The 19,412-nt window shown below is 36.4% G+C and overlaps 1 protein-coding gene across 3 annotated transcripts in view; it reads left to right on the top strand.

The window, feature by feature from the left end:
- The first annotated feature begins 982 nt into the window (after positions 1 to 982).
- LOC306845210 (chromodomain-helicase-DNA-binding protein 6-like) overlaps positions 983 to 19,412 on the top strand; it is a 39,298-nt gene continuing 20,868 nt past the window's right edge. Inside the window, exons 1-13 of one of the 3 annotated variants that reach the window (XM_079377871.1) lie at positions 983 to 1,999; positions 3,893 to 3,944; positions 10,937 to 11,466; positions 13,365 to 13,509; positions 14,418 to 14,567; positions 14,675 to 14,740; positions 15,434 to 15,492; positions 16,238 to 16,355; positions 16,574 to 16,660; positions 16,765 to 16,899; positions 16,988 to 17,160; positions 17,715 to 17,958; positions 18,796 to 18,972. In XM_079377871.1, the coding sequence (XP_079233997.1) occupies positions 3,918 to 3,944; positions 10,937 to 11,466; positions 13,365 to 13,509; positions 14,418 to 14,567; positions 14,675 to 14,740; positions 15,434 to 15,492; positions 16,238 to 16,355; positions 16,574 to 16,660; positions 16,765 to 16,899; positions 16,988 to 17,160; positions 17,715 to 17,958; positions 18,796 to 18,972 (1,911 nt within the window). In that variant the 5' untranslated portion in view covers positions 983 to 1,999; positions 3,893 to 3,917. Of the gene's footprint in view, positions 2,280 to 3,892; positions 3,945 to 10,936; positions 11,467 to 13,364; positions 13,510 to 14,417; positions 14,568 to 14,674; positions 14,741 to 15,433; positions 15,493 to 16,237; positions 16,356 to 16,573; positions 16,661 to 16,764; positions 16,900 to 16,987; positions 17,161 to 17,714; positions 17,959 to 18,795; positions 18,973 to 19,412 lie in introns of all 3 variants that reach the window. The other 2 variants (XM_079377872.1, XM_079377870.1) reach the window with 2 other exon arrangements.

Genomic DNA, 19,412 nt, shown 5'->3' with positions numbered 1-19,412 from the left:
AGATATGCACATTCTGTAGTAAGAACGCATCTGCCGAGCATAAAAATGTAAATTGCACGAATTGCCAAAAAAATAAAACATTTCAAAAACTGAATTATTTATGAATTAACAATTGCTGAGAGCTGAAGGTCTCTTTACAGTGTGCTCCTCAAAGTCCCAGAGTCGTTTCAGCAGAGTTTATCTACAATGCTCTTGGCGGAGTTGTATAAATAAGGTTGTTTGGCTCAGCAGACCACATGTAACTCAGCCGCAGATTACAAGACAAAGCAATTGCCAAAAACCTTTAGCAAAAGATGACAAATTCAGCTTTTCTGTCATCTTCTTGAAAGTTTTGCAGTTGCAAACTTTTGAAATTATAAATGTTCCATATTGATGTATATAAAATGGGGATTAATCTGGGATAATGTCAGTTTGTGCCAGTAGGTTTAACGCTCATCAACTATACTGGATTGGCAGGTAATTTATTTGAGTGCCGAGATGAGACTTTAAGTCAACTTAGCTTTAAGAAGAAACCAATGCGATTTTTAATACTGCTGTGTGTTTGACATGCAAAAACTCAATAGGAGACTGAAGATAAAATGTTCTATTACATGCAAAAAGTGCAAACAAATATGCACAGCTGTTAACATTTGCACTGGTAAGATTTTATTTTAGGAAATATAAAGTCTCTTTTACTTACCAATTTATTTGATCAAAATTACAATAAAATAGAGAAGAAAAAAAAAAAAGATTAGAATTTAAAACAACTGTTTTCTACTTGAATCTATTTTAAAATGTAATTTATTCCTGTGATGCAAAGCTGAATTTTCAGCATCATTACTCCAGTCTTCAGTGTCATGTGATCCTTCAGAAGTCTAATATGCTGATTTGATGCTCAAGAAACACTTCTGATTATTATCAATGTTATGATGCTTAATATTTGTGTAGAAACCATGTTACGTGTTTTTCAGGATGAACAACGACAGAAATCTTTTATAAGATTATAAGTCTTTTGATCAATTTAATGTGCTGGATACAAGTATTAATTTCTTTAAAAACAAAAAAGCACAAACTTTTAAAATAAATTTTTTGTTATTCCTTACAAAAAAAGTACCACCACTTACAAAAAAGTATCAAGAAGTACCATGGTGCTACAGTGTTTCACGTGTTATTACAAAGCATGGTATATTTCAAACAAACTACCTTATGATACCATAGTCTACCATGCTTTTTACTGTGCATGGCACTCAAAGTATATGTAGTACAAGTCTATGACCAGTGAGTGACCATGGTGCAGTGTCTAAACAATGGTAGTACCATGGTACTTTTTGGTTAGTGCAAGACAAGTACGCCCAATTTACGGCAATGGCATATCCCAGTCTATTTGATGCACGACGTGAATTTCTTCTGTATAAGTCAAACACAGCTTCGCATTACTTTAAAGAGCTTCAGGAACCCCAACACATCACAAGGACATATGCAGCTTCACCCACGCGCTTTATTATAACCCCTGCTATTCTCACATCCGGGATATGAAACATGAGCAAAGACGTGGAATGTTCCTTTTTTTTTCTTTCTCACAGGCGCCGTAATGATGGAGTAAAAAGCATCACGATTGGTGGATGCGGCGAGAAGAAACATAAAACCCACAGCGAAGCTTTTGCACTCCGGACGCGACAAACGCGAATGAATCCAGCGCGTGCTTTCGGTCATCGGGGAACAATTGGAATAGAAAAACCTCTTGAATTGCAGCAAAAACATCCACATCCACACAACGGGCTAAAAGTACACAATGGTCGCTGGCGTTATGTGTCTCTCAGACAAGCTTAGCGCAGCGTCGCTTGCGTGACAGCTCGCTGGCCAATAGGAGCCTCCAGCGGCCCAGCTGCGCTCAGACGCGTCCAATGGCGAGCGGCAGAATACGGGCCTAAACGCAAGGTTAGGTTGTTGTTGCAGGCGGCCAGCGCTAAACTTCACCAAATAATAGCTGTTTGTATTTGTATTTTGGTAGCCATTTTAGGTAAGCCCATCTTTAAACTTTTTTATTTTAACGCGTCGCGCGCAAAACCGCATGGAGTAGGTGGCGCGCGGACGCGTCAAACTCTCGCATCCCCTCATGAATGAACTGCTCTTGTGTTTAGGATTAAAGAGTTTTTTTTTCCCTTCCCCGACTCCCACCCCCTCTAATTTTTTATGCATTTTTCTAAACTGTCATGGCGTGTAGTGTCCTTGGAAATAAATGCGGAGAGAGGAACGCGTAGGTTTGTACGCTAACTGATGTCCGGAGCCGGCGTGTCCAGGTAGGTGAGGTCGCGTTTGTCGGTCCCTCCGCGGAGTTTGAGCGGCTCTTCGCGCGTGTAACGCCTGAAATATAGAGCACCGTTGCCGTGACATTACAGTTAGCACGCTGGCTAGCGCCCTACAGGGGCTAATGTATATGGGACACGATGTTAGGCTTGTTATAAGACTGTTTTATGAGGCAAGTTTAGCATCTGTTGAGGCACAAAGCATCCCATGACTGCGACCAAGTGCTAGGAACAATGTAACTTCTAGCACTCATGTGGTTTACTTCCACTCCTGGTTTGTGTTATATCCCTGCTGAAATTAACCTGCACTTTATTGATTTTTGTCACTAATACGAAAGCGTTAATGTAACACATTTATGCTTTTTTTATATATATATATATATATATATATATATAAATGCCTCAGTTACATTGACACCTGTCTTTACTCAGGCAATGGGTTAGTTAGTATCAAGGGACCCACCTGCCTTATAATGTAACCCTTTTGAAATTAAAGTGTTTATACGGATTTATACAACTAATGATGTTGCATTAGTGTCAACAATTTATGCCTTCCTTTTTTTATACAGTAATAATGCAGACAGGTAGTTTCACACCAGACTTACTTCATGCAATAGCTTAGTATTTGGGGTCCCACCTGGTTTATGATGTAATTACTTGATTATTATAGATTTATATCACAAATAATGTTGCGTTACTGTGACCACTTAATGTTTTTAATTCAATGACAGTGCAGTCTTAGGTCAAGGAATGGGTTAGTATCAAGGGGCCCGTTTGGTTTATAATGTAAACCTTTTGAAATGTATGTGTTATATCACCATAGATGTTGCATTCATGTCAAAATGTTATACTTTTCCTTTTATACTCTATTAAAAAATTATAAATTGCACGACAAATAGAATGACACCTCTCTATCCTCAAGCAATGGGATAGTATGATGTAATTCTGCTGTTATTACAGATTTATGTCACTTATAGAGATTTTAATGTTTTAACTCAATGACAGTGCACCACAGGTAGATTGACACTAACTTTAAGTAATGCAACTTAAGGTTAGTTAGTATCTAATGGCCTTGGTTTTAGTGAATGTTTCAAACTTACAAATTATTTCAATTAAACCCATTAGAAAATTAAATTTAATAAAATAGGTTGCAAAAGTGGAGCGAAGTTTAAGTGCTCATAATCTGCAAATCAATCATATGAATAATACACACTTTTGTTGTTACAAAGTTATGTCTTGGAAATGACAACTTTGTAACAACAAAGCAATAAAATGACCTTGTGTAGTTGTTATGTATAACTAGTGTTGAATGAGAATGTTTATTGGCATAACCTCCTAAATATTACTAATGTCTACTACAGTCTTATTCACTATGCACTTTTTAATCTAATTTGTTCTACTATGTATTCATATTTTTTTATTTAATGATCACAAGACTGTAATGACAAAGATGTCTAGATATTAGTTTGAACTGCCTTTAAAATTTGTTGTGCATTCTGAATGGAACCACACTCTAAATGCTTTTATTTTTAAAATAATAATAAAAAAGTTGTTTTATGCTTTGCATAATTTCTATATTCATGCCTCCTTGTTTATCTGTATTCCAGACGCAGACACAGAGATCAAGAAAAAATGAAAATACAAAAGAAGGACAAGCAGGTCGGTGTATCACATGTGTTTCTGTCAGACACTGTGAGAGTTCCCTCTCGCTGTTTCTCTCACACCGTCTCTCACACTTTCATCGTCATTGCAAAATTAGCATAGGTTTTAGTCCTTGCGCTATAGCTGTACTTCAGAAAGATTCTCAACCTTATTTCACCTACTTTTTGTCATCAATATTTAAAGTGCTGTTTGCAGTATTTTTCTTCAAAGCCTCTTAGGTAGTTACGCTGATGCTAACTTTCCCTGAGAGCAATACTTTCAGACTATAGGTTTACGATTAGGATTTGAGACACGTGTAAAATGTGCAGAAAGCTTCTGAAATTAGTTTGATCATTGTTTTTATATAAGATTGCTTTGGTTTTCAGTTGTTTTTTCACAATCCAGGAGATTTAATTAGGTTCTCAGTTGTGTTGCATTGCAATATCAATTTGTGTCTCCTACAGTTCCTAGTAAAAATAGAAACTAAACATTTTTGACATATAGCAAGAGTATAGCGCTATAAAAGTAGCGTGGATAGCATAGCTAAGATTATCTGCTTATGGAAGAATTTGAGAAAAATTCATACTGAACTCTTTGAATTTGGATTGCAGGCAAATGTGTTGTTGAGAGATCTCTGAAACTCTAGAGGACACATGTGAGATTACAATAGTATATTTTGTTTGTTTGCTGAGCAAACTTTGCTCTCCTTTGAGTTTCTTTGCTACATATGAGAAACAATTGATATATTAAGTCAGTTTTTGGGGGCTTTTAAGAATCTTTCAGTCCGTTTTCACATTTTGACCAGGGCCAAGACAATGTCCTACTGTCCTTTTGTAATGCATATTTTTACTCTTTAATTCAATTAACTTTTTTTTTTTCAATATTAGAATCAGAGATGTTTAAAAAAAAAAATCCAGCCAGATTCTCAATTTTGATGACTTTTGACTTGATAAATTCATGAAAGGCCTTGCATGGCTGTAATTTTAGTGATCGTAGCATGGGTAACACTTCTGTCGGCTGCCGCATGTTTATGGTTGCCAAGCATCAAATTAGCTTTCCGTGTTATATAGAACTGTGTGCATATCTACATTTTATGTGCCTTTGAATGTGACTCACCCAATCAGAATTTGTTGTGATAACTATCCATTTAAACTCGGATACTCTGTCACAATTACTGGTGACTTTTGACTTGAGTTGATGATTCAAGGCAGATCATTTCTTTATAGCCCAAGCTAATGAACAGCTGTTATTTGTTAGGAAAGCATCAAATGGAAGATCTCTTTTATTCTTCTTAAACTGTAATCTTCTGAATCTACCGCCAGTGTTTTCAGAGTTTTTTTATAATGACGGTCAACAACCAAGAAGTTAAACATCTGTTTTGAGTATCTGTTTGACCAAACTGGCCACAGCACCTCAGTTATTCCTGAGTTGGTGCTCGAGTCAGCCGCTCTCTAGAAGTGTAGGCACTGTCAGCGCAGGCTGGCTGGTGCAATGATTGCTGTCCTACAGGTAATGTTAAAATTTTGAATATAATACCTGTTGGCATGTGGTACGAATATGCTGTCTGCAGCACCTACACGGTATGACTTAAACCCAGCGTAAACTCCGCACACAAAGTTGCAAGAAGTTTAAATGTATAATTTTGGCAATACTCACATTGGCATTTTGTTCACATTGCTGCTACATGTCCAATTAATGTGCACCATCTGTGCTTTTTATAATACAGCTTCAGCATATAGCTCTGCTATTAATTATTGTCTCAGTGTACATTTGGTATCAACATGCGTTTTGGGTGTAATCACAATTGGTCAGTCAAAAACTGGTATTAACATGCATCTAAAAAACCTATCCTCTGACCAGCTGGATTCATTGCGGGATGGTGTAATGATTTGTATCACTTATACTTCAGTGTTCTAGTGCATATTGATGTCATACATAGTGAAAATTTATTTGCACAAGCTTTTCCAATATTTATTGATGACCATTTTTAAAAACCTTGTTTTTATGCATTGCAGACACTCTTCGATGTTGTCTTTTTATATCTGTATTTTTAACAATTTATGCTTGTTTTAACCTCTCGGAGGATGATCGAATGTTAATATTTTTAATTTATAAAAATAATAAATTAACAGTTAACTGCAAAACCATTGCAATTCAGCTTCTTAGAAATCTACTATAACACCCAAGGTGCACTTAGCTAAGATAGGTCCTATGGAATAAACTGAAATATAAACTAATATCTAATGCTTTCTGGCAACTCCCAAACATTTAATGTTATTCACAAATTTTACTGTAGCGTTTTTTGGATATGCATGAATATTTCATTATTTTACAGATGCCTGTAAATAATCCATGGATATTCATACAGAAATTATTTGAATCATCATAATATTGGCATTTACACTCGAATATAAATGTTGTTTTGTGTCCTGCGAAATAGCAGTAAAAATAATTGAATGCAACATTAAGACATAAAGTTGCATTTGTAAAATTTACATTTCACATTTTCAAAAATATATTCACTCATCAGTTGGCATGATGTGCCTTTGACATTGTGATCTATGCATCTATGCAATCTCTCTTCCAGCTTGTTTTGATTTTCAGACTGGCAACACCCATGCTAATCATGCTAATTGTCTAGCAATCATTGGCTGTGCATTGAAACGTCAGGGGAAAATGATGTCAAAGTTGAATATTACCGCAGTATGCTTCGGTCTGCAGAGTTCAACACATTGGAGCATGAAATCGGTATTTAAATATGCCTTAATGTGTATTCATCTGTGTGGGAAATTTTAGTTAATCGAGATTTAGGAGTGTACAAAAGAGTTCCCATGATGAAAATTTAGTGGTGCACCAAAATAATCCACAATACAGTATTTTAAACATTTTTATGAATTCCATTTTATCATGCATCAGGCATGTCTATGTATTCCTGTGCATCTGCCTGTCTGTTTCAACACTTTTGAGACCATAGTAATTAGTACAAAGAATCAGTTGTGACATTTATGAGTTGTGAATAAATCCCAGCCAGCATTGTGATCATGCACCAGTTAGACAGAACATAAATCAATGTCAGCATCACTCAAACTCCTTCTGTCTCTCGTGCTTCCCCCTTGTTCACTATTGCTGCAACAGTAAATAAATGTCAATGTTAGACGTGGTGTGTTGTAGTAAGGCTTTCCTGATTTCGAGAAATGTACACCATTTCTCACCTTTATGTGGAAAACCACCCGAAGACACTTCTGTGAAACTGTCGGATTGTCAGGCGGATCAGGGGGGCTTTTGGTCTGCTGTCAGGCGCAGCGAATCTAGACTCTGCGCTGGGATTTCTTGAAGTGAAGAATGGCTGTGTGTCAGTAGTCAGTACAGCAATAAAGCCGTTAACTTGGATGGGATAAAACTCTCTGTCACATTGTCTGTTCAACGGGATTCATGTGTTTGTTGCTTTGACAGTGTGACCACCTTTTTGAGAGAAGCACGTTGGAGACATCAGTAGATTATGGATGACTTAAGAATTTCAAGACATTAAAGTTGAGAACGGCCAGAAAAGCGCTTTCACACTCAGACACTCTTCTGGTAGTTTCGTGTCACTCTCATGCAAATAATCTGATCTGCATTTGGATTTGAATTTTGGTGGTGTCAAAATCAAACTAGCCCAATTTCGTTTTTCATTCCCGCGCTGCAAGGCAAGTGATTCAAAGGGCACTTCCTAAGCACCCTGATAGCTTCAATGCCAGGCCTTTCTGAGCAGGGATCAGCAGGGATTCACACCAGTTTAAACTGTTATTTGATTTTGACCAATTTGAAATCACGGCAGGTTTATAAAGTGATTAACAAGTTAAAGGAGGATTTACAATTGAGTCTGATATTTCTGGCTGTTGTCATTAATCTTGAAGAAAAGCGACAGTCACTGTTTTCATTTAGGTAAACATGAAATATATGTACTCAAAATATACAATGCACACGAGCATTGAATGAATTCATGTTTTTCCTGATCCTCTGACCTAAAGGCATCTGTACAGATACAAATTATGATATATATATTTTTAAATATACAATTATTATAGTAAAACTATTTTTATTAATGTATGTGCATTACCGTTCAGAGTTTGGAAAATCCTATCATGGTCTCCCTGAAAATATTAATCATAACTCTTTTCAACATTGATCATAGTAAATGTTTCTTGAGCAGAAAATCAGCATATTAGAATGATTTGTGAAGGATCATGTGACACTGAAGCCTGGAGTAATGATGCTGAAAATTTTGCATTGCATCACATGAATAAATTACAATTTAAAATATATTAAAATAGACAATGCTTATTTTGAATTGTAGTAATATTCCACAGTTTTTAATATATTTTTGATCAAGTAAATGCATGGTGAGCATTTGAGGCTTCTTTCAAGAACATAAAATCTTACAAACTCCAAACTTTAGGACGGTAGTGTAAATAAGTAAATGTATTTATAATGGATGAGTTGGAGCAGATAGTTAAGGAAAAGCAGTTTAGTGTCCATCATACATTTAAACTCCTTTTTATTTTGTTTAAAAGCATCCCAGGTTGCACCTGAACTCTCTTGATGTTACCACTTTATGTAAAAAAAACACATCTCAGTGCTTTCGCTGTTTCTTATTTCCCTCCCTGTTCTAGCCAGTACTCCTTTAGATAATGTTTGAAACTTGATCACTTCTCATGTTATTGCCTCCTTAGGATGATTCACTTTTTTGTATTCATATCTTTTTTGCCCTCATTTTACCTTTTTTTGTAAGTAAGTGTGCCGTTATTATACTTTACACTGTAAAACTCTTATCTTTTAAATGTTTTTAAAGACATGTACAGATGGACATCCATGGCCATTGTATTGTGTCTGCTGTTTTTCTGAGCATCCTGCATTGAGTACCACATGTTGTAGATGACATGTCAGGTTAAAAATAGTCCAAGTTTTCTTGAGACCATTGCCTTCTGTTCTTCTTTCTACACATCCTTTTGTTTTCATTGAATAGACAGTGTCCTACACATCTGCCTGTGACCATCCAAGTATGCAATTCGTTTCCAGTTTTGGTCTGAAACAACGAGCAAAACGATATGGACTTTATTTAGAGAGGCTTACAGTTGCACAGAGCAGTTAAAGGACCAAAACAGTTAATTCTTACATTGTAATGCTTTTCGTTACTGCAGTTAGCATGACCGCTGTCGTGCATTTGATGGAGAGGTGGATGCATGTTAGCGGGAGCGAGGTGTGTGCATGTTTTATAAAGCATGTTTGAACAAGGTGTGTTCGGGTTTGGAGCTAGCATTGACTGAACTGCAGCTGTCACGTTTGGGAGTTGGGAGTTGGTATTGATTCATAGGGAATTTGATTGCAAAGTGTGTATGTATGTGTGCTTGCGGTTGGCAGATTTGCCTGGCAAGCATGCATACTGCAGCACGTCACGGGAATAGTCTGCAGTGTTTGCGCATGCTTATGTGAGAGAATGTATGCACGCTTCCATGCACTTGTACGTATGGGTTTGCATGCATAAGCGTGTGATGCATAGAGAGAACGTTCGAGAAAGGTCAACGTAAGGGCAAAAGTGAAAAGGGCAGTTGCAGGAAGTTGTCTTTTACTCTTTCTGTCTTTATAGAGTGAAGTTAAGTATAAAAAGTAGCTATTATACCCATGCTGATATCTCAAGTATTATCTTCAAGAACAATGCGTTGATGCTTTTTAGACCTCAGAAAGGAAAGGGTTACCACGGAGACTGCGTGTTTACGTTCCCGCTTCCCACAGCTTGGTCCCGAGCCTGTTGCCATGACGACGGCCCTGATTCCAGCCCGCTTGCTTTGGAAAGCATGTGATTCATTGACATTATCCCCATACCTGCCTGCAGTCGCATGCTCTGTCGGGGAGCGTGTGTGTGTGTGTGTGTGTGTCTGTCTGCCTGCACATGCGCGTGCTATTCCACATGTGTACTGCAACACTAGGCGCAGTTAAAAATAAATGTGCTTTACGGAATAAGAGGCACAAAGCTAAATGTGTACCAGAAACACAAAGCTCACATACAGCAGTGAATTCTGTTTACTTCATGCATGTGTTTTCCTTTAGAAGGAGGAGAACATTTTTATTTAATCTTCCCCTTTAATGTCTCATTGCTTGGGCATCTTATGGTTTCACTGGGGTGAAGAGATTTTTCCATGTCTTATTTATGATTGAGCACACGTAAATAAGGTTTCAGATGAAGTGAGTGTGAACAGAGATTGAAATAAAGCTCATTCACTTTGTGCCTTAAAATTGCCTGTATTACATGCATTGCCCTGCTTAGGGCATTTTAAAACTTGAGTGCTCTTTAAAAGAGCTGTAAATGGATTAAAAAGTGAACTGAGTGAAAAAAAAAAAAAAAATATATATATATATATATATATATATATATACACGCACAGTAGTCAACATTTGAAGTGGATCAAAAGGGTTCATCAAAGTAGACAAGAACGCATTTTGGTTTTAGGTTTTAAGACAATCGACTTCTTTTAAGACTTCGAATGTTGATTAGTGTATGTATAATGTGTGTATATATATATGTATATGTATATACAGTGGTGTGAAAAAGTGTTGGCCCCCTTCCTGATTTTAAATTTTTTTGCATGTTTGTCACACTTTAATGTTTCAGATCATCAAACAAATTTAAATATTAATCAAATATGTACATAAATAATAACATCATAACAGTTTAAACCAGCCAAAATGCCCCCATGAAAGTGCCCAAAACTTTTTTTTTTTTTGATAACCAGCAAACCGGAAACCCATGATGGTTTTAACTGGTCAAATCTGAGCTAGACTAGCTACTCTACGCAGTTTATAATGCGAACATCTGTTTTATAAAGTTTAGTTTTCCTGTGATTTTGGGTTAGTTTAACTATGATTTGAAAGACTGGATGAACAGTCTTAACTAGTCAGATCTGTCTGTTTTAAACAACACAAATAATGTTTAAATAAAGAAATGAATTTTAATCCAGCTCTTGTTTTTCCAGATGTCTGCTACCCATGTACTAAAGCACACTCCATCCGCTGCTGCCTCGAATGCCTCTGACCAAAACGCACAAGCTACATTTCCCATCGGCCACTTGGGCAAAGAACAGTTACGAATCATCGGAGGGCCGCCCAATCACTGCATGGCTCACCCAAAGCACTCTGGGTTACGGGAGGCGGGGCCTGCGGCCAGCAGTCACAGTCTCCGCCCTTTATCAATCAACAGCGAGGAGGACGATGGAGGGGGTGGATCCAGGGTGAAGAAGAAACGAAGGAAAAAAGACAAGAAGGAGACAGAGTGGCACAAAGATGAAGAGAGCAACGCTAAACCAAAGAGAAGGGAGCAAAAGGAAGGGAAAGAGCTTCTTGCGAGAAAGGCAAAGGTGGCAAAGGAACAAAAGGATCATAAGAAGAGGGAGCCAAAAGCCCAAAAAGCGGTCAAAAAAGTCAAGAAAGGTCAAGATGTAAAAGTGAAAACACAGGCAAAGAACACTGCAACACATCCGCCTTCCAAAAGAGGGAGGAAGCCAAAGTGAGTAAAAAAATTATAGAATTGTAATTTCTGGGTGAAATATTCCTTTAAAGGAACACTCCACTTTTTTATGGAAATAGGCTCATTTTATAACTCCCCAAGAGTTAAACAGTTAGACCATTAGACCATTAGCATTTGGTCATCAAAAATGACCAAAGAGTTTCAATAATTTTCCTATTTAAAACTTGACACTTCTGTAGTTACACCATGTACTAAGACCGACGGAAAATGAAAAGTTGCGATTTTCTAGACAGATATGGCTAGGAACTATACTCTCATTCTGGCGTAATAATCAAGGAACTTTGCTGCCTTTTTGTCGGTCTTAGTACACGATGTAACTGCAGAGTCAATCTTTAAATAGGAAAATTATTGAAACTCTTTGTTCATTTTTGAGCGAGATGCTAATGGTCTAATCCGATTCAATGATCTATGCTAAGCTAAGCTAAAAGTGCTACCGCCAGACCCGGAGATCGGCTGAATGTATTCAAAAACGGTAAAACTTAACTGTTTAACTCTTGGGGAGTTGTAAAATGAGCCTATTTCCAAAAAAAGTGCAGTGTTCCTTTAAATGTACAAACACTACCGTTAAAAGGTTTTTTTTTATTGTTTTTAGTGTTTTTGAAAGATGTCTGTAATGCTGACCAAGGCAGTATTTATTTGATCAAAAATACAGTAAAAACAGTAATATTGTGAAATTTTATTACAATTTAAAGTAGCTGTTTTCTATTTTAATATATTTTAAAATGTGAATTATTTCTGTGACGCGATGCTAAATTTTCAGCATCAATATTCCATTTTTCTGTGTCACATGATCCTTCAGAAATCATTCTAATATGCTGCTTTGCTGCTCAAGAAACATTTCAGATCAGTGTTGAAAACAGTTTGCTTGATATTTTTTGGGAACTATGATTTCTGTGATGAACATGAAGTTTTAAAAAACAGCATTCATGTGAATTTTGTTCAATTTAGTGTGTTTTTTGCTGAATAATTTCTTTAAAAATAATATTCACTCAGTATTTTGGCCTAACAGTGGAATACTACTGAATATGTGCTTTATAGCAAGACCATAATGGTGGGAATATTTAGCACACTTGGTGCCTCATTTACTAAGAGATGTCTCGAAGAGAGAGCAAAAATCATTTTAGTTGTTGACTAACAAATGTCACCTGACAAAACATTCCCATTTCAGTAAATTGCATCCTTTGAATGAGACAGTTTTGCATGTATTGTCTCAGCACTGTTCTTGCTAAGCTCAATCACAGACCTTTTCATGTCTTGATTGGGTGAAATCTGATACAGGGATTGTGGGTGTTACAAGGTGAATGTGGGTTTCCAATTTGAAACCAAGGTCAACAAGGAAACCTGCAACCATGCGAAGGGCTCTATGACCTTTTTGGGCTATTTCTTCTAGCGTATTTGGAGAAGTAAAGATACATTTTATACATGCATTCAAAAGGTACTCAAATATGTAATTTTCTCCAGGGTTGCATTAAACAATCCATTGCCACAATGATGGCACTAAAAAATGGCCTTATGAACACAGAGTTTATTCCAATCATGTTTTGTGATTGGATTCATTCCCTTTTTAAACTTCCTTACCCACTTTGTGGTTCCCTCTAACCACTTGTTTTTCTAAAAGTAAAGCATTGAAATGCAATTTCATTCAAGTGCTGCATTCGAGCAAACCTGTTGTCCTACTTGTCCACTTATAAACCAGTAAACGTCTGCACAGCAGATGTAGGTGTTTTGTACCATTATATGGCCAGATCATATCTGATTATCTCAAATATTATTTGTCATTCAAACAAGTCCTTGGGTGGTTTGCGCTAAGATCTATCAGCCTGTGCAAAACTGGAGGTAAGATGGATTTTAAGAGATTTTGTTGCTGTGTTATGCAGAGAGCAGGGTGCCATGCCTCCAGAGAAGAAGAAGAAGGGAAAGAGGAAAAGTGATGCTGTACTTGAGATGGTGGAGAGTGATGACACAACCTCTCTCAGCACGCTCGCTACCGGCGAGGAAAGCATCGACCCTATGGATAACACTGTGAGTTCTCCTGAAACCATCTACATCTGGCATATGGGTTTCTCCTGAGCAGAATAAATATGGATCATGCTGTGTATTTACACAAATACTAAATCCTAAAGTCCATATTCAAAGTTAATTTTCAGAGTTCAGGTTCAAAGTTCTGCCAGGTTTAATAGAACTTTCCTAGAAGTATTCTCTGGTTTTATACAAGTTAACAGTGGCATGTTAACAATTACCACAAAAACTAGGCAAGCCCAATATAGCTTTCATATCAGTTATCAACCACTGTTTTTTGGATGATATTGTATATTTCATTTTAGTGTCTTTGTCCTGCTATTTTTACGTTTAGTTTAACTTTGCACTCACTTAATGTTTAATTATTTAAAATTGTTAAATGTGAATTTTAGAAACTCTCAAAAATGAGACATTTATTGCAGCGTTTAAAATGATTGAAAAATTGTGTGTTTGTGTATGTATGTATGACTGCCAGAATTTTAATCATTTTAATTCGATTTGTCTATTGAAAAAAAAAAAACCCTGGAAATCAGAAGGAATTAATGTAAATATTCTCAATGTTTTTAAAAAGTGTATCTGTAAAAAAATGGATAAAAATTATTAAAAATAAATAAACGTGTAAATTAGTGTGACTTTAAAATCACTTTCAGATCTGGCAAAATTCTATCAGTAATCTTTGGATATACATAAAGATTTTTACACAAACTAAATAAACAAGTCTAAATAATTTTCTTTCTCTCTCTCTGCATTATTTTCATAAAAAATATTTTCCCCATAATCCCATTAATGAGTTATGGATATTTTTGTTGCCATTCATTTATTTATTAATTTCAAAAATTTTCGTAATTGTTTTGTTAATATTTTTACTGTAATGTGTAAATACATTGTTTCTTTCTTTCTCTCTTGTGCAGAAGAGGCGATCAGGGCGTCAAGTGAAGCGGCGGAAGTATAACGAAGATCTTGATTTCAAGGTCGTGGATGATGACGGGGAGACCATCGCCGTGTTGGGCTCAGGCCGGATTGCCGCCATGTCTTCCTCTACCCTCGCCTGGCAGGCTGAGGTAACCGTGGCAACGTCTACCATTATGCCACACCACAGACCTGCCCTACTTCTGGAGGGGCGGAGCAAAACACACACTGAAATAATTCCCACCTTCTGTCTTCCCAGGAACCCCCTGAAGATGAGGCTAATATCATTGAGAAAATACTTGCAGTGCGACCGGTCAAGAAAGAGGTAATGGTGTCAGATTACATGTTACACTTATAAATGATGGATTACCTACTTGCATTCGGGTCCATGCTAATTTTGCAAATTATATAAAATTAAGCAACAATATTTCCTATATGTCTGAGAAATTTTCTATAGAGTGTGTATTTGATTCAGTATTTAGAATAGTGGTCGCTCAGTATGTGGTGTTCAATTATTGATTCTTAAACCTTGAATATTTGATTAAATTCTTGGTTTACACCATGATACAAAAAGACCAGAATACTGAAGACATCTGAATGCAGTACTGTAGCATATACCGCTCTGGGAAGTCGTGGCCTAATGGTTAGAGAATTGGACTCATAATCGAAAGGTTGCAGGTTCGAGTCTCAGGCCGGCAGGAATTGTAGGTGTGGGGAGTGAATGTCCAGCGCTCTCTCCACCCTCAATACCACGACTGAGGTGCCCTTGAGCAAGGCACCGAACCCACAACTGCTCCCCGGGCGCCGCAGCATAAATGGCTGCCCACTGCTCCGGGTGTGTGTTCACGGTGTGTGTGTGTGTGCATTTGTTCACTACTCACTGCTGTGTGTGTGCACTTGGATGGGTTAAACGCAGAGCACCAATTTCGAGTATGGGTCACCATACTTGACAATACGTCACGACGACTGTACACTGGGATGCAAGGAACATCTGCCTAAAATGAATTTTTTTATGTAGACATCCCCTGACGAACCACCAGAAGAGATGGAGGAGTTTTATGTCAAGTACAGAAATTTGTAAGTGTACTCATGCAACTGAAACTGCTGTTACCTTTTTGTGCTCTCAAACTCTCAAACACTCAGCTTGTCAAACTGTCAGAGCAAACACATAACTCACATTTATTGTGTAATGCATTACTTAAAATCATTTATGCATTAAATTATCCATCTGCTAGAGTGGTAATACACCCTGCCTCATGGAATAATTTGCTGAATCAACAACAAGTTAGCCTGTTATTTTAGCCTCAAAAACAAAATAAAAATATAAATTGTTTAAAGACATTAAGAAAAATATACATTTTAGGATCGTAGATTTTTATTTTCCATTATTTTCATGATAAGTAATCATCCCCCCATGTGTTTTTTAAATACTTTTGTTTTGGATTTTATTGTAATGTATATATACTTATATTATTATTAGTATTTATAATTTAAATATATAATTTTTCTGTTTGCATTACAGTAGTGAGGGGGTTATGTGCAAAATTTTCAGTAATACCTCCAAGCATAAAATTGATGCTAATAATCCTAAAAAAGCTTCATTTTCTTTTTGCACAATGTAATTAATTATTTATTTCTTTTGATTTTGAGTTGAAATGTGACTTAGACATGTTCTTGACAAGTTTAACATAGATGGAGAAACAAGGACATATTGTAAACAAAATACTGTTTTAAATCAAACACATTCATGCTAGTTGAAAGGTAAAGCACACAGTGTTGTTATCGTGCATTGTCAGCTATGAGAGGCTTTTCTCATTGCCAGCTCCTATCTTCACTGTAAATGGGCGACCTTGGAGGAACTGGAGAAGGACCCACGCATTAGCCAAAAAATCAAGCGCTTCAGAAACAAGCAGGCGCAAATGAAGCACATTTTCACAGAGGTGCGTCTGCCAAAACATGCTGCAATTTATTTGTGGTTCATTTAAAGTTGTAACTGGGAAATGCACCAGATATTCTTGGATGTAAAAGCTAAGATGCATGTGGAAAATTCAAGTTTGTTTTGAATACCTCACCTTTAAATCAATGCTTTTGTCATAGACTGTCTACATATGTATTATTTGATTAAATCTGGTTGAGATGATGTTGTGTTTGTCCTCAGCCGGATGAAGACCTGTTTAATCCAGATTATATTGAGGTTGATCGGGTTTTAGAGATTGCTATCACCACAGATACAGAAACTGGAGAGGTGAGGTGCTCTTCAAACGATCTTTAAAAAAAAAAAAGAAAGAAGCTGTTATATATACTTTCAGTGCCAGTCTTTTGATGTTTGATTTGTTTGCATGTTAACAGGAAGTTACACACTACCTGGTGAAATGGTGCTCTTTGTCATATGAGGAGAGTACTTGGGAGCTTCAGGAAGATGTCGACCCTGTGAAAATCAGAGAGTTTGAAGACCTCAAGCAAATTCCAGAAATCAAGCATTTGGTAAGTCCTTGAATACAAATGATTGCATGGTTCAGCTGCAGGTTTTATCATACGGTCCAAAATATTTTTATTCTTTGTTGCTTTTTAGCATGTATCTCAGACTAGGAAAAAAAGTGGCACTTCTCTTATCGTAATACAGGAAAGACCTCTGCCCGAACAGTGGCAAAAACTGGAGAAGTCCAGAGAATACAGAAATGGAAACCAGCTGCGAGAATACCAGTTAGAGGGAATGAACTGGCTCCTTTTCAACTGGTACAACAGGTGAAACAAACTTTAATATCAGCACTGGTAATGTCCCTAAACATCATGATCTTATTTTAAGGTATGGAGTCACTACTTAAGATTAAACCAAGGCTAATAATAATTATTACAGTGACGAAATGTCTTTTTTATGATTTAAATTGATTAGTAATTTGATGAAAAGACTATCAATTTCAACGTGTGGTCTTATAAAAAATAACCAAAATGATTATGATTGTTTAAACTATTCTCACTATTCAATGATTTTGTCTGACACAATGTAATTAATTGTCTTTTGTAGGACATTTGTTTGCACATATTATAATATTTATATAAATCTTAACATTTTAAACATTATAACAAGAATAATAATATTAATCAATAGATAATTTGATTAATATATCAGCATGTAATTAATAATAATAATAATAATGACAATAAAATAATTAACAGCTCTTGCTGAAAGCAAATGCAATTAATAATAACCTTTAACACATTTAACCAATCCCATAATGTTACCGAAACTGCAATCTGACATGATTAATAAACACCTGAACCTGTTCCTCTTGATGTAGGAAAAACTGTATTCTGGCAGATGAGATGGGACTTGGGAAGACCATCCAGTCCATCACGTTCCTCTATGAGATTTTCCTCATGGGACTAAGGGGACCTTTCCTCATCATCGCCCCACTCTCCACCATCACCAACTGGGAGAGAGAGTTCCGCACATGGACTGAAATGAACGTCATCGTCTATCACGGCAGCCAGATCAGTCGGCAGATGATCCTGCAGTATGAGATGTACCACCGAGATGAACAGGTGGGTCAAGCAGAGCGATTCATTTTGAGCTGTCAGTAATGAGTTGAACAGAAGCACACTATAGTTTACATTAACCAACATAACCAAAACAAAATGTACACTTTTTTGTTTTTTATACCTTAAAATGTATTATGTGTTGGCAGTTTTTATTAAAAAAGTAGTCTCTAAACTTCACTATGTAGACTTAGAATAGCATATAATGTATTTAGGAAATTAATACTTTTATTCAGCAAGGATGCATTAAATTGATCAAAATGCAGACATTTATAACGTTAGAAAATATTTAAATTACAAATAAAGGCTGTTGCTAAATGCTTTTTATCAATCCTGAAACAATGTATCACAATGTTGATATCACATTGATAATAATAAGAAATAGTTGTTGAGCACCAAATGAGCATATCAGAATAATTTCTGAAGACTAAAAATTCAGCTTTGCCATCACAGGAATGAATTACATTTTAAAATATATTTAAATAGAAAGTAGCTTTTTAAAATTGTAACAGTATTTTTACTATTACAATATTTTTATTGTAATCCAAAAAAAGTATTAAATAAATGCATACTTGGTGACTATGACTTTTTTCAGAAACTTGAAAACAGTAGTGTAACAAACGCAAGAATTCAATGTGTGTTGCTTTTTACCCCCACATAATACATATCTAGGGCATTCATATAATTTTTTTGCCCAAACCCTGGTTAATTGACAATAAAGCAGACTTGACTTAATGTCTAACCTTACTTTGCATGCCTATTTTACCAGAGTGAGAAGTTGTTGTAGGCACATTAAATTTGTTAGTACACTGTATACAATGGGTCTTTCTCTTGCTCCTTCAGGGAAACATCGTGTCTGGTCAGTTTAAGTTTCATGGCATCATCACTACATTTGAAATGATAATGGCCGACTGTCCAGAGCTGAAGAAGATTAACTGGCGCTGTGTGGTGATCGACGAGGCCCATCGCCTAAAAAACCGCAACTGTAAACTGCTGGAGGGACTCAAACTCATGAACCTGGTATTTTGGATTTTTTTTGCTCATTTATGAACCATGAAAAACACAGACATTTTTGTCATGGGATGTATGTGTCATGTGTCATTTATAATATCAACTGCTCTACAAATGATTCAAAGAGTTCAGGTCTAAATGCAGAAAAGGGGAAGCAAAGCCATCTGTGAGCTAAACTACAGTGCTATCTCTTATGCACACATCTCATTTATCTGCCGAGTTCTGCTTCACTGCATTTACATACGCACATCCTCTCTGGACACAGAAGGAGTAATCTCATCTCTCTCACTTTACATACTACTGCAGCTATGGCCAGTGTGTGCAAACAACTACATTTGACGCAGTGCTGTTTTATTCAAGAAAATAATCTCTCACAGCTGATTAGGTGTCCACAGATGCATTTTAATATACAGGGGTTTAAAAAGTATTTGGACACTTAAGCCACGTTG

The sequence above is a fragment of the Barbus barbus genome (genome assembly GCF_936440315.1).
Source record: "Barbus barbus genome assembly, chromosome: 25".
NCBI classification, from domain to species: Eukaryota; Metazoa; Chordata; class Actinopteri; order Cypriniformes; family Cyprinidae; genus Barbus; species Barbus barbus.
This window is presented reverse-complemented; position numbering and strand designations above follow the sequence as displayed.